Here is a 14,761-nt window from a genome sequence, read left to right as displayed (position 1 = left end):
ACAACAAAAACTTTGTACTATGTTGCACTAAAACATGTTTTATACAACACACCTGAGAGCTGTAGTAAACTGTGTTGAAATTGTGATTCCTATTGCTGCTGGTTTGTGTCAGATGTGGGCTTTCACGATGCCTTTACACGCACTCCCTGAAGAAAGGCGTGCTGACCTCCGACGCCCGCTCCCCCTTAGGCAGCCTCTCCCTCTCCCACCGCCCCGTCCCCTGATGCATCCGCTCTCCTCCCGCCCCGGTATCTCCTCTCTCTTGCAGGCTGGACCTTGCAGACACCTTGCAACCCTCTGGCTCTTCATACTTCTCCCTCCCATCCCTTAATTCATCCCATAACAGACTAGAACATTGAACAGAGGCATGTCAGGTCTATTTATTGAATAGGCTATGCTGTTTTTGAAATTGCTCTGAAAACAGTAAGTACTTTGCTGTGTCATAGTCTGGATTTGAAGAAAAAAAACATAATTTTTATAGAATTATCCATAGCAAACGTTAAGCAAATAATCTTTAGTAACCTTGATGTAAGCAGAAGAACATAGTTCACTACAGAAGTTGCTTAAGTTGATGTAAAATGCAACCTTTTAATTCTCATTACCCACTTTTGCCTTGAATAAGGGTTTGGTTAGTAGCCTTGAACTCCCCCATTAACTGAATTAGCGAAGCAGTGTGATACATTCTTCTTACCTGTATAGCAAAAGTGCTTGAAATTGTGCAGAATGCACTGCCAATGCAGCTGTCAGGTTGGGGCTTTTTCCACATTCATTTAAAACAAAAAAAAAAAACACCACCCCCTGCTAAAATAATTGTATGAGAAAACTCTGTTGACCCCGGACACAACCGGCTGTTTGCTCCCCCCACCCCGGTAGGTTGCTTTGGGCTGTACCTGCTGTACTCTCTGTGCTAAGGGGCAGAGGTTTTAGCTTGATGCATTCTCGGTGCCAGATGGCAAGTGGTGTCCCCGGGACTCCCATCAGCCGTACAGGGCAGCGGTTTGCTGGGTGGCATCTCTGCCAGCCCACGTCCCCTCCCTGCGTGCGTCCCTGACCCCTTCTCACATGCTCATCTGGGCAGAACCCTGGTGTGGGGCAGCTTGTGTGGGTTTTGCTGCCTGTCCTGCTGCCGGAGCATCGCTGGCAGTGCTGCAGCGGGTGCTCCTGCTCCCCCTGAGGACCAGACGACGTGCAGCCGCCATGCTGATGAGGAGGGACGTCTCGGGGCTCGGCTGCTCGAAGGACAGACGCGCTGTTGTGTGCTCCCATCACACCCCCTTGTAACTGCTTTCCCCCACCCACTGCCCACAAGCCCCAAGCTGCTCCCTCCAAAATGGCCTCCCCACGGAAGCCAACAAGCACAAACAGAAAAAGGAGGCCTGGCTCTGGCTTACGCTCACGTGCTATAATTCAGCAGGTTTGCAAAGCGAGTTTCCAAAGCCTCGAGTGAGCGAGGGGCGGCAGGCGGGGTGAGTGCGCCCCCGGGGGGCCCTGCCGCCCCCCGCCTAGGCGATGCGGTACAAGTCCTGGCCCACCTGCTCCAGGCGGTCCCTGTACTCCAGGTGGGTGTAGAGGGAGGTGTTGATCCCCTGGAAGCCGTGCATGGCCCCCCACCAGCAGGCCGCAATGGCGGCGGTGGAGTCGCTGTCACCCCCGTGGAAGAAAGCCCGGTGAGCCAGCTCTTCCCAGGAGTCCCCCGCGCCCAGCAGCGCGTCGTAAGCGATCATGGGGGCGTCGTGCCCGCTGCTGCCCCCCCAGCCACTGTAGCTGAGGGAGGTGTAGAACAAGTCTCTCTCTTCCACACCGTACTTGGGGGGGAAGGTGGGCAGCGAGACCCCGTCTGATATGCCTCTCTCCGCCAGGTATTTTTCCCATTGCTCTTCAAAGTAATGCCTGCAGAACAGGAGACAGGACGGAGGGGCTGTAAGAGACATCCCACGGCAGGAGCGTATACGCGAGCTCCCCGCAGGCGCTCCGGGCGCCAGCTGAAAACATGCCACATCAAGAGCCCAGAGCGATGGCTCGCAAAATGGTAGGCGTCCCCCATTTGTCAATCTAGGGACATGATTTACAGTAAGAGGCACAAGCACATGTTTCAGTGAGTTAGATTTCCCCTCCCTCCAGCCACATGGGAGAAGGCAGCCCAGCACCTGCTGCTGTTGTACTGCACAGGATTCAAAGGCTCAGAGCGAGAACTGAGTCATCCTCCCAAATTCAGAGTACCTCTGCCCCTGTCTGTGTGTGCCTCTGTGCACAGAGCCACACTGAATCTGCAGCCAGATTTGATTATAACTTTCAGACTGAGCTCAGCCCTAAGCCTGGTGCTGTTCCCCAGCCTTGCTTCCCATCTTTCATCAGATCACGGTTGTTTGAGATGACAAGTTTAGCTACCTCATACTGGATCCAAAAAGTCACAACTACATGAACCAAACACAATCTGACTTACTTTTTTTTTTTTTTTAAATAAGTTAGAGGTATTTTTTTCCCCTGGGGGACTTAAAGAGACTTTCTGAATCGATTCAATCCCACGGCAGCCATGTGCTGCTCTAGGAGTTTACCATAATGTGATTAATGAAGCTGAAGTATAAACAGAGCTCGCCCTCTCGTACATGCGGTTTATTTTAATTTTAACAAAACCCGGTGCTGGAAGCACAACTCACCATTGCCCCATGTTCTCCTCCACGAAGAAGCCGGTGTCCCGCACATAGGCTTTCGCCCGTGGCAGCACCTCCAGGAGCCTCTTCCCCCAGGCTGGGGGGGGCACGCCGTTCACCGCGAAAGCCGTGAAGAGGGCCGAAGCCAGGGACCCCAGGTAGCCGGTGGGATGGTGGTGGGTCATTCGGCCGCTCTCGATGCTGACTTGCACCAGGGTGTCCAGCTCAGCGGGGCGGTGGAAACGCAGCCCGATGCACATGGAGCGCATGGCGGCCCCACAGCCTCCCGCCCGAGGGCTGAACGGGATCCTCCAGCCGCCCGGCCGCCCCGGATCCAGCTTCGGGGTGTTTTCCATAGATACGACACCTGGACAGGAGCAGCAGAGCCCGAGCGAGAAAGAAAGGAAAGAAACAGAAACACACATCAGTAGGCGACAGGGTCACACAGCTCAGGAACCGAGGGAAGACAGGCAGGGTAGCAGGGAAGGAAGCGTTACTCTCTGTAAGGGATTTGGGCTTCCCTGTAAAAACATCAGTTGTCTGCTCACTATGTTTCTTGCCTTAAAATTGCCGGTGCATCCTGCATATTCCCAAGCAGACCTGGTAATTCCTGTTTGTGAAAATAATTAGATAGTCTAGGGGAGTAAAAAACATTTCACTGCTGATTTAAATTGTAATTTTCATTGTTTTGTTTTTACATTTCATGTCATTTATTTCATAACTTATCTATAAAACATATATACTATATATATTAGGTATATTATGTACACGTGTACCTAGATATCTAGACAGACATACATAAATATAAAGGATGGTTGGAGGGCCATCAGATCAGATCGATCCCTGATCCAAGGCATGCCTAAGTACCTCTGCGTTTTTTCCCGACAGTTGTTTAGCACCTTTAAAGACAGTGACCCCACATGCTCCCCAGGAATCTTTCCCATTGCCTGGCTGATACCAGATGTTTTTCAGACCTCCCGGGCTGCAGTTTTAAGTTTGTCAGAAAGCGATGAATGTAGCACCTCCCTCACCACAACACGGTCCGCATAACTGGCTTTACCGTACTCCAATAAGCTGAAGAACAACTGTACTAGGTCAGACAAAAGGTTTGTCCAGCCCACTAGCTCGTCTCCAAACACAGCCACTAACAGATAACTATGGAAAGACTATAAAAAATGAGGCAAGTACAATGTTTCTCCAAGAAGACCCGCCTGACTTCCAGCAGACAGAGGAGCACAGCCTGCTTGAGTCAGGAGATGGATCCAAAATGCTGTGTTCAGTAAGCCCCAGTGGACCTAGCCACTGTGAACTGGTCTCCTTAGCTTGAACCCATTCATGCCTTCAGACTCCTTTAACATCCCATGGTAACCAGAGCCATGATTTTCTTATGAAAAGCATTTCCTTTTGTTTTAAACTGACACTTGACAATTTCCTTAAATTCCCCTCTTATTCTTACATTACGAGAAATAATGACTTTTCATGCTCCATGCTATTCAGTTTTCTCCTGCTCCGAGCTGACACCCTCACCCAATTTTGCCTCTCTTCTGGTGGGAAGCCACGCCGTAACTCCTCCTTGCCCACCTCCGTCTCTTTCATAGTTCTGCTCTTTACTTTTTAAAGAAACGACTCTGCTTCTTCCTGTGCTGCTGCTTCAGAAACTCACTTGTTAGTCCACCACATTCACAGGATAAAGCCATCTGCACAAACACATCCAAATTCAGAGCCCAGACAGCTTCCCCAGCCAAGACCATGAAACAAGTTTTGAGAGCTAAGCCCAAATGCTTGTGTGCAAGGAAAAGGAGACAGGCTTGAAACATTAAATTATCTTTGATTCTCTTCTACCTTGCCTTTGTCTCCTAGTGTTCTTTTCTGGCCAAATCTTAAATACTTCTTTTCCAGCAGAAAGGTAAATCAAGGGCAGGTTTCAAGAAGCTTCATTTAAGTTTCAATGTGTTGGGCAACGGCAAAAGTGGACTCAAAAGACTAGTCGTCTCCTAACCACAGCATGCCTAGTCCTCTCTCAGACACACAGGTAACAGCAGCAGTCGACATGCTCATGCACCCAAAATTAGACCGTTGCTCCTAGACTTTGCTGCCTAACCGGGACAGGTAGCTGATAAACTTGCAGGTGCTCTGTTACTCTGAAAGTCAAACTAAGTAGAACAGAGTAGCAAGGAAGAAGCCTGGTCTAGAAACTTCACGTAACTCTGCAATTCAATTACCTTTGGTGCAATTTGATCACCACAATCTGGGAGCTTGCTAATCACAGCTAGGTACTACACTAAGTACTCTGCAGAGCTGTTCACTTCCGTGCTTTCACGTATACGCTTGGCAGTAGGATTTGGTGTATTTTTCCCTGCACATGGCATTTACAGCACCCTTGTAACCAAAATACCTCCACATCCAAGCACAGCTTGAAGACTGGCTTCTGGACATGTGCTAAAAATAAATAATGGCTGGCTGATGTCAGGAATAAGGTCATGTGGATCCTTTTATAGTTCTGGTCTAAGTGTCTTTAGCGTATTTCTTTTCTGACAGCGTTGTTACATTATAGGCTTATTAGATCAGCGCACGATACAGCCCTCTGTGCAGTGTGAATGGGCAGACCATCTCCCCGTGAATGGTTGTCTCAAACTGAAAAAGCAGCTTGGTCCTGTGGCTGTCGGGCTATTCGCCCCACAAGCCTGTCAGCTGAAACCAGCTCTGAGAATGGAAACGGCCTATGCAAGTCTCCGCCATAGGAAAAAAGGGGTTGCCGATCAGCGCGGCCCACAACATCAGGCCGCTTTAGCTCTTGTGAATTCCCCACAGCGTGACCCAGGCACAAACCAGACCTGCTACTTCACCAGCCTCGTCCATGCCTGCCGTGCCGCCACACCAGCCTCTCGCACGATGCCACCCTCACGCTCTTCCCAGTAGATAAGACCTGCTGGTTTTGCGGTGCCACACAGCCAGCCAACGCCTGGATCAGTCCAGATGTTCTTTACACATCCTTCTTCCCGGTGATGTACGGAGTGGGAATTGCGGGGCCATGTTTCTCTGCTGGAAGAAGCAGCAGGCAGAGCATTTGGTGTGGGCAGCACCGGGCTCTGCCGGGACCCATCACCACCAGCCTCTAACTGAACTGCCTGGGAGTTTGTTTCTGCGATGTCTCAAAGTGGGAACGTGTCCAGGCCTCTAAGTCTGCTTTCCATGTAGTTTATTAATTCAGTGCTGGCTGCTATGTATCAAGATCGTTAAGAGGGATATCAGTATAATTTCCAACTTTATAATGATTAACAGAAAATTGAGGCATTTTTTCAAAAACCTAACTATACTAAACATTTCACTTATGACCTATAATAGGACATTAAAAAGAACATGTCAAACACAGCCACATTTTTAAAAACCTGTGCCGACTAGCCTATGCACATGTTCCTGGTAAAACAGACCTTCTGCCAGGAAGACAAGGGGAAGGAGAGAGAGTAAAGGGACTAGGGTAGCTTAAAATCAAAATCTGCATAATAAAAGCAAAACGAACTCTGTAATCTTGCTGGAACTGTGAGAAAGACATTTCTTCAGAACACGTTTGGCAGGTTGAGAGCAGGCAACTCAGTCCTTGATAAAAAGTGAGATTGTTCTTGCGTTAACTGTAGTCAAAAGAAAACGAGGAAGATGACAAGGCTTAAACTGTAAGGAAAGAGTGCTTATTTTGCAATAACAATTTATTTGCAGCTTTAAACCTGTGCGTATTACTTTAGGAGACGACTACTGATAACCTGCAAATGAAAAAAATTGTGTAAAACAAACCAGTACACAGTAACTAAGACTCTTGTGATTTATGACATATTACAAGTATTATCCTCATGCTTTTAAATAGTTAAAATAGTAAAACATTTGAAAGCCGATTTAGGAAGACCACGCTGAAATCACGTTGTAAGGTCTTTTTTTTAAAAACAGGTTTCAAAGAAATTGCTGTAGGAGTTTTTAAATCAGGAAATCCTGTTTTGGAAATCCACCAAATCCTGGTTAGGAATCCTTTGTACTAACAATAAGAAACTAAAAGTAACCTGAGGAGGGTACTGGTCTAAGGAAAGAATAAACACAAACAAAAAGCAGCGTGTGAAGAAAGACAACCTGAAAAAGATTCAGGTACCACTGGACACTATTTCTGGAACAGGCTTCCATTCCACTTATTTAGACTCTTCATGAGCACAGACGGTAACAGTTGTTTGGGACTGATCAATACACATAAAAAAGCTGAGTTAAAACAACCACATAGTGGTAAATAATTCCACAGGGAGAGGACTTGGACTTCGAGAGTTTTGAAGCAGAAGGTTTCCTGGAGAGCTGTGGAGGCTGATGTAGTTGTACCATGAAAAAAGAAATATGGCCATGCTTGTGTTGCTTAATCCATGGGCTTTGTTATCTGCAAAGAACAATGAACTGGGGGCTGTGGCACATCACAAAGAGCAATAATGGATGTAGGGATTAACTTGCCACTGAATTAAGACAGCGAGTTCTCTCCTGGGGCTGCATACTTGAGGGACCCTGCGTCTGTCTGGTGACTCATATCGTTGTGGGAATCCCTTTGTTACTTGCTGGTTTTAGTTTTCAGGTCTGGACTCCCTTGCGTGGGTGAGCAACGTGACTTTCCCCCACTATTCTGGGGGAATCGCTTCTCTGTTGGGTGAAAGTTGCAGCAGCAACTTTCCATTCTCAGCCTTAAGGGCTGCAATTCCCCAGTGAGTACGTACTTTGGCCGGAACAGCATCACCTTGGGTTAAAATCCATTTACTCTGGACTGCGAAAAGAAGTTATTGCATGCAACTTCTATCATTAGGATTTATCAATATGGCATGGAGACTCCAGACTGCAGACAGCTTTTCAGGATATGGATTAGGTATTCCCTTTGGTAGTACATCAGTGGGCATTGAACTGTTAAGTGTCAGGATTTAAGCTCTCAGAGCTGAGCACCTTTCCTGTGGCTGCAGCAGGAGCACTCCAGAACACTGTTGCAAGAATATTCCCAACAGACTTCCATTTTTTCTCGACATTACTTTCCCCCCACCCCCCCAAATTTTATGAAGTTAAGCATCCGTGGACCCACTAAAGGAGTTGCACTTCTTTGTTTACCTAGATAACCTGACCTTTCCTTGTCACTCCGATTAGTGTCCCTAGCAAATTTACTTTAAAATCCTTCACTTCCAAATGGGAACTGCTTTTGGGCATATTGCAGCTCAGTTACTCACAGAAGGACTGCAGCAGGTGTGCTGTTATCCTTAGCTATTAATTACTAACATTTAAATTTTAGGTTCTTCTCCTTTTCACCTCAGGTTTTAGTCACCAAGCTTAGATAGCGGAGACAAAAATAGCTTCCAGGTGCTGTCTCACCGCCAGCTGTGGTTAGTCCACCTTGGCAGACCCCATCAGCTGGGGGAACTGTAAGATGCTCCTTTGCCAAAACAGCAGTGAGTGTCTCGGAAGTTTAACCTGCCAACCCCTGCTGTTCTGGCAAGCACTATGACCCCTTCCTAAATATTTTATTAATTAGGCTACTCTGACAAGTGAGACTACCTGTGTTAAGGAGTACTGATAGTGTAGTTCTGTACATGAGAATAGGAGGTCACTGTGGAAAGGTAAGCAGAGTAAATTCCTGCTTGAGTTTCCAACCTGGTTTACCTTGGAAATGCACAGCTCTGTCACACTATGCTCAGTGACCCTAAGAGGGCAATGCAGGATTTGGCCTTTCCCATGTTTAATGCCAAGCCAGAACATTCTCCATATATTCTGGCCACTCCAAATAACCAAGTCTAGGCAATTTCTTTTCTTTTCGATGTAAAAATTCTGCCTAGGATTGCTGAATTTGAGTGTTTCCTGGATACTTCACGCTGCTTGCACTAGTCAAATCAGAGGCCCAGCCTCAGTAGCTCCAATTTAAGTTTAATTCAAGCATCCAGAAGAGGCTGGGCCATGAGTGCAGAGAGAGACAGGGTCCTTGGGGAAGAGCTGGGTCAGCAGGCCTGGGTGAACTAGGAACTACAGGAATACGTTGCACGGGGTTTGGCTACTGCTGCCTGTCAAGGCACCCTTCCTGCACACTGCCACACATGGCCAGTCCCTGCTGCCTGTGACCCAAACTCAGCACCACTGTGTCTATGCAGAGAAAAGAGAGATGACAGAAGTACAGGGTTCAGAAAACACCATTGTGGCCTGGCTGTCCTGGCACAGAAAGTAGACATGCAGAGCGAGCCAAAAGCAGACTTTAGGTTTGATAAACTTAATTATTCCAAGTATGGATCTTTGTGCCTTTAAATATATTTTATGTGTAATTTATTAAGAGAAGTTCTATATTAATTCTCTGTTTAAATGCGCTGCTTTAACACAGCATCTCAGGATGCGCCTTATACATGGTTGAATTTGCGTTTTTCATTCACTGAGTGTAGGAAAACACACATCCCCAGTGCAAAAGGCAGCATCCTTCCCCTGAGTTCAAGGCCAGGCCTCAAACATGCCCGTAAGACTATTTTGTAAACGTGGGCAAAACAGTATCTTTTTCGTCTAGTTCAGAAAAGCCCAAACCACTTCAGCTTGCCTTATTCTGTTCTCTTTAGTTCATCCTGAAACAGGTGCTGAGTGTGGAAAACTTTCACCTTGACATGAAATACGATTAACGCTATGAACAGCCAAAAGCAGAGCCAGGGCCAGCCTCCGCTCCATGCTGCAGGAAAGGGAGAGAGGTTAGCGAGAGGACAGCCCTGCCCAGACAGCATTACAGAGCGGTTACCTGGAGCTCTACCCGTCATGTCATTCATGCACTCCTTGTAGTTCTTTGCAATCAGGGAATAGAGATGCTCTAAACTTGGGTTTTTCCCAGCAGCCACCAGGGCTTCAGCCGTGGCCAAGTGCATCACCGTATCATCGCTGACTTTCCAGCCTTGGATGCTGATGTTGCCGAGTCCTCCCATCTCCGCCAGCTCCTTGTGGATGGCTGGGCCACTCTGCAGGAACTCCCATTTCCCGTTGTAATAGCCCAGTGTGTCACCAACTGCGCTCAGCACCATCGATGCCACGTATTTTTCCATTGCCTTAGGACACAGTTTTTGCCCCAGGACTGCTTCAACGCAGAAAACACTATGGAAAAAAAAGAGAGGGAGATTATTGAAAATAAAATCTTTCCCAGTTCAGTACGAGCCTCTACTGCTAACCACCAGTCAGTGCGTGGCAGCTCCCGGGCAGCCCAGCCCTGGGCCAGGGGCAGCCGGCCACGGCCTCCCAGGGCAGTGGCAGCAGCCAAGGACGTGTTGTATCCGGGTCAAAGACCAAAAAGCAAGGGCAGGACTGCAGGAAGGAGTGCAAGTTATGTGACCGTACCCACGCTCACCACTTTTTTGAGTGCAGCCCGCAACAGGAGCAAGGAGGTCAGCTCCCAGCGGCTTCGCACCCTGGGGATAAGGAGGCATTGCTCCTCCGTTTTAGCAGGGCCTGGCCGAGGCGGCAAGCAGAGGGGCTCTGGGCAACGCGTGGCCCTGCCCCACAGGCCGCCTACAGCGGCGGGCGCTCGTACAGGCAGAGCCGGCTCTGTCCCCGCCGGTGCTGTCAGCGACGCCTGCCCCGAAAATCAGGCGCCTCCTGCGCCCCAGGGCGAGGCCTGGGAGCAGCGGAGGCGGGGAAGGACGGCGGGGCCGGCCCAGGCCGAGCAGGGGACCCGCGCCGCCGGGGGGAAGCGGCCTCTTCCCGGCCCCGGCGGGTACTTACACAGCCAAGCCTGCGAGCAGGGGCCGCCGGGGCCTGCCCCGCCTCGGGAGCGGCAGGGGGCTCTCCGGGGACATCCGGCACGGCGTCCGCAGGCCTCGGCGTCCGGTAGCTGCCTAAGGCGCCTCCGCCCCGCCCTCCCGCTCCCCGGCCTCCCGGGGCGGCGCGACCCGGCCCGGCGGGGCGGCGGACGAGGCCCCTCCTTGCCAGCCGGCGCGGCCCCTCCAGCCGCCGGGCCCGGGGGTGCCGGTCCCAGCGCAGGCCGGCACGGCCCGCGGCGGGCCCCGGCCCGCGGCCTGCTCGTCGCGGCTCGCTGTGCCCTGCGCAGGCGGAGGGCCGGGCCCGCGGCCGGCGGCGCGGGAGGGAGATGGGCGTTTTCTTTCATTTTCGGGGTTGCCTCTTTCTTGGCGGCCTCAGAGGCTCAACAGTCAACTCGGAAATGAAGCTGCCACATGGAAATGAAGTCACTGCATAGAAATGAAATATTGTATTTAAGAAAAAAAAAAAGTAAAAATGAAAGGTGCTTTCAGCATTTCCCCTGCTTTTTCTGTTGAAACTGTTCGCCAGTTTCGTGAGCAGCCCCCGTCCTCCTGGCCGGGTCCCCGCCGGGGGCAGCGCGGCCGGGGCTGCGCCCGGGGGAGGCCTTAGCGGGGGTTCCCGTCCTGCTTCAGCCTCCGTTTCTCTCTTCCCCGTGCTTTTTCGGCATTCATTGCCTGCAGCCTGAGCGGAGCCTCCCGCCATCAGCGTCTACGTGCCTATGTGCCTGCCCCATCCCTCGGTGTTCCGGGGCAGCGCGCTCCCCGCAGCCCCCAGCACGGCCCAGCTCAGCCCCCGGGTGACCCCAGCCTCCTCCAAACCAGGGCTAGTCTGTGCTACGTTCAGCGGTGCCGCTTCACATTGCGTCTTCAGGCGCTTGATGATGCCGTTGCCTTGCTTTATCCTTTAATTTTAACGATGGTGGTGGTTAGGTGGCTGAGGGCCACCTAAGTGAATGGGCAGGGAAGGGACAGCAGCAGAAAGCAGGAGCAAAAAACAGGGTTGAACATGGTTCAGGCTGCATTTTGTGGAGGCCAAACCTTTTTACCAACCGGTGGTCGCTTGACGAACCACACACCAGGTCTCCAGAGCCCCAGCTCACACCAGAAGGTACCAGCACCTCTTACACGAAGGCAGAAAAAAATCCCCCCATGCCTATGAGAGCAAGCGGTGGTAGTTTTTGAGCTGCAGCCCTGCGGGATTTCAGGGCAATCACAAATGTAGTGCTGGGTCAGAGCAGAGTCCCTGGGGAATTTGGGGGCAAGTGAGAGCGGGGGGCTGGAGCGGGGCCCTGGGGGATTTCAGGTAGCTGCGAGCACAGGGCTGCACAGGAGCGGCCGCCCCGGCAGCTGCGGCGGTTCGCGATGCAGTGCCCATTCGGATATCTACTGCTCCTCTGCACCCTGCTGCAAGTGTGGCATTTGAGAAGCATCTGGTAGAGAAAATAGTAACAGAAAAGGAAGTGGGAAAAGAAGCTGCCGGTGTCTCGGCACCGCCAGTGGTGCCTGCTGACCTTTTCTGCTTCTCTGCTTCGTTTTGTTTTATATAGAATGGCTCTGAATTTACTCAGGTTGGTGCAGCGCTTAAAAGCAAAGCGGGGTTTTTCTCTCCTAAGGTTTGGGCCTGCGAGAGGGAAAACCCCTCCTGCTTTTGGCTGGCTATCTGTGAGGAAGGGCTTCTGCTGCAGCCCAAAGGGCAGAGGAGCGGAGGGGAAAGTTGCAGGGTTCCCCAAAGGGACAGGAAAATGGGAGAACGCCTCTGCATCAGCACAAAACGCCTGCAGCACTGAGATCTTTGGATCTCATCATTGTTTCCTGAGCTCTTTCAGCTTCCTAAAAACCGAAACCAAGACACGGATTGGAGTTAAGTGACATCTGGGATGTGTCACAGAAAAATGTCAAGGGGTGCTCGTTGACGGACGGCGGGCGATGAGCCAGCAGCAGGAACCAGCAGCAGGAGCCTGCAAACGTCGTGTGCGGAGGGCAGCAGTTTTCAGGCTCCAATGCATGCATTGATGCCAAAGGGATCTCCCTGTGCGAGTCCCACGGGATGCTCACGAGGTGGGCGAGGAGAGCGCTCTCCACCAGGGAGCACCTCCAGCTCCGAGGTGGTGCAGGGCAGCATTGCCCTGCCTCGCCCCATGGCGCGGGGAGGTGGGCATGACCGCTCCCCCTTGGCAAGGATGGTCTGCTGGTGCTGAGCCATGCAAAGAGTTAAAGACTCACCATGTTGCACCTTTCTGGGGTTTTTGTTGTATTTTTTTTTAATGGAAAATTTAGGCTGTGGTGGACCAATGGCCAGGATATGTCTTCTGGAAAGTACCACCTCGGAGCAGCTCGCTGACATGCCCCTGCCATGTGTTGGACACTGTGGTTAGCACTCGCTTAGGCTCAGAATTTTCCTTCATATTCATCTGGAAAAAAAGGGTAATTCTTTCTGACTAAAAAAATGTGCCTTTCTAGATGAGCCCAGGGTTGAAGGCTCCTATTTGGAGGGGCTGTGAAGGGTAGCATTGCAGTGATGGAGCTACGTACTGGTTTAGACCCTGTGGGACATTTCCTCAGAATTACATGACGCCTTCAGGCCAAGAGCTGGAAGAAGGTCGACATCAAAAATGCACAGAACACCCTCTTAAATACAGCGGTGCCCCTGTTCCTACAGCTGTCCCCAAAACGGGACTGCAAGGGAACATCTGGAATTCTCATTTTTCACCTCTCCTATTTGTCTTCTCCTTGCCCCCCAGGTTCAAAGGTGACTTTCCAAGCAATATTCTGGGGCCCTCAAGCATGTTCATTTTGGACCAGTGCTAACTTCTTAACAGTCTCTCATTCTTTTAATAGCACTTTTTTCTCTGTAATGACAGGCATTTTTTGAGTGGGGAATATTTCTGGGCTTACCCTAATTCTCAGTCCCCAGGTGCGTGTCTGTCTTTGTCATTGGCCAGTAAATAATAATACGCTATAACAGGGGCATTCAAAACAGGGGCAACAAATGCCACGTGAGGTCTGCTTGGGAGCTGGCCGGCTCACTGCGGGGAGCCCGGGCAGCCATTGCTGGTGAGGCAGCGGTGCGTGACCCCGCATGCACGTGCGAGGGAACCGCTCGCTGCTGCAGGGTGCTCGGGGCTGCCGCGCTCGCTCGGGCTGGATGTTTGCCGCAGGGGATGGGCACCCAGCGGCAGCCGGTGCCTCTGGCTCTGCCCTTCCTTCACCCTCAGCACGGCAGGGCGCTTTCTGCCTCGGTTTCTCCAGCTAACCCTGGTGGGGCGGTGACCCTCACTTGTTGCCTGGCTTCCCGTGGTAATGACGTGGGGGACCCTCACCTCCCTCCACCCCGTCCGGGGAAGCACAGCTGAAAAAGAAGGCGAGAGCCTTGGCTGCAAACACAGCCTGTGCCTGGGGGGAAGCCAGTTGCGAAGGTGCTTTTGCTGGACATGGGGTCATGCGTGGGCATGTTTGGGGAACAGTGAGAGATGTTTTGAAGGGCTTGGCTGAAGCAAGTTTTGGAGATGGCAGCAGTGGAGGTGCCTCTGTCTGACCAGCTTGGTTTCAAGGAATACCGGACTTTGGCCTTTTAATCAAGAAACCAGACTTCACTGCAGAAATATCTGCCTCTTTCTGTCCAGCCTTGCCTCCTTCCACAAACTGTCCAAGACAGGGTCTGGCTTGCTGCCCAGGGCAAAAGGGAAACGGTGGAAAATTTGTGTGATCTGTGCATTGTGGCACCTGCCACTTTCCTCAGGAGGCTTCCAAAAGCCCTCTTTAACATAGATTTTAAAAGAACAATTAAAAAAAAATACAAAAAAACGCCACCGAGTGTAACTGTTTCAAATAACCATAATTCTGCAGGGTAGAAGATAAGCAGGATAATTGCTTTACCAGAGAGACAGGCACTGCAATGCCGACTTGGGACAACCAGCAAGGTCAGTGACACAGGGAACATCTCCTGGGTGAGCTGAGGGCTGTGATCACCTCTCCCACATCCACACCTAGCAAAAGGAACTGCAAACTCATGTTTACTGCCCCTCCATTAGGTTTATAGTTGGCTTGTTGGTAAATGGGAGTGTGTAGGGACAGGGACCTCCCCAGCAGGCTGCAAGTCCTGCTTTCGAGCCTGGGGACATCAGTGAAGCAATCCCAGCCGGCTCCTGTGGACCTGGGGTTTGGCTCAAGCGGTGGATCTGAGGCTCCAGGGCTGGCAGGCCGGTTGCTCCTTGATGTAAATCAAGTGACATTTTCATTTTCGATTGTGTGCCAGTGTTGGCACTGTGCTCCCCACCTGCAGGGTGAAGGCATCTGCGGGCCTGCATTGCCATCCCTTCTGCGGCTTTCTTTCTGTGA

The 14,761-nt window shown here is 51.1% G+C and overlaps 1 protein-coding gene across 2 annotated transcripts; it reads right to left on the bottom strand.

Annotated features, from left to right (window-relative positions):
- Positions 1–365: 365 nt before the first annotated feature.
- ADPRH (ADP-ribosylarginine hydrolase) lies at positions 366–10,695 on the bottom strand. Of its 2 annotated transcripts, XM_082332335.1 has the most exons (4): positions 10,389–10,695; positions 9,418–9,764; positions 2,658–3,018; positions 366–1,890 (listed from the first exon to the last, which is right to left on the bottom strand). In XM_082332335.1, the coding sequence occupies exons 1-4, from the start codon at positions 10,460–10,462 to the stop codon at positions 1,503–1,505; spliced, it is 1,170 nt and encodes a 389-aa protein (XP_082188461.1). In that variant the 5' UTR covers positions 10,463–10,695; the 3' UTR covers positions 366–1,502. The 2 variants fall into 2 exon arrangements, with proteins under 2 accessions (XP_082188461.1, XP_082188462.1); XM_082332336.1 differs by lacking the exons at positions 9,418–9,764; positions 10,389–10,695 and adding an exon at positions 5,486–5,620.
- Between the last annotated feature and the right edge of the window lie 4,066 nt (positions 10,696–14,761).

This window comes from Platalea leucorodia (genome assembly GCF_965183815.1).
Source record: "Platalea leucorodia genome assembly, chromosome: 2".
Lineage (NCBI taxonomy): Eukaryota > Metazoa > Chordata > Aves > Pelecaniformes > Threskiornithidae > Platalea > Platalea leucorodia.
Note: the sequence above shows the minus strand (reverse complement) of the source record. Positions and strands in the feature narration are given on the sequence as shown.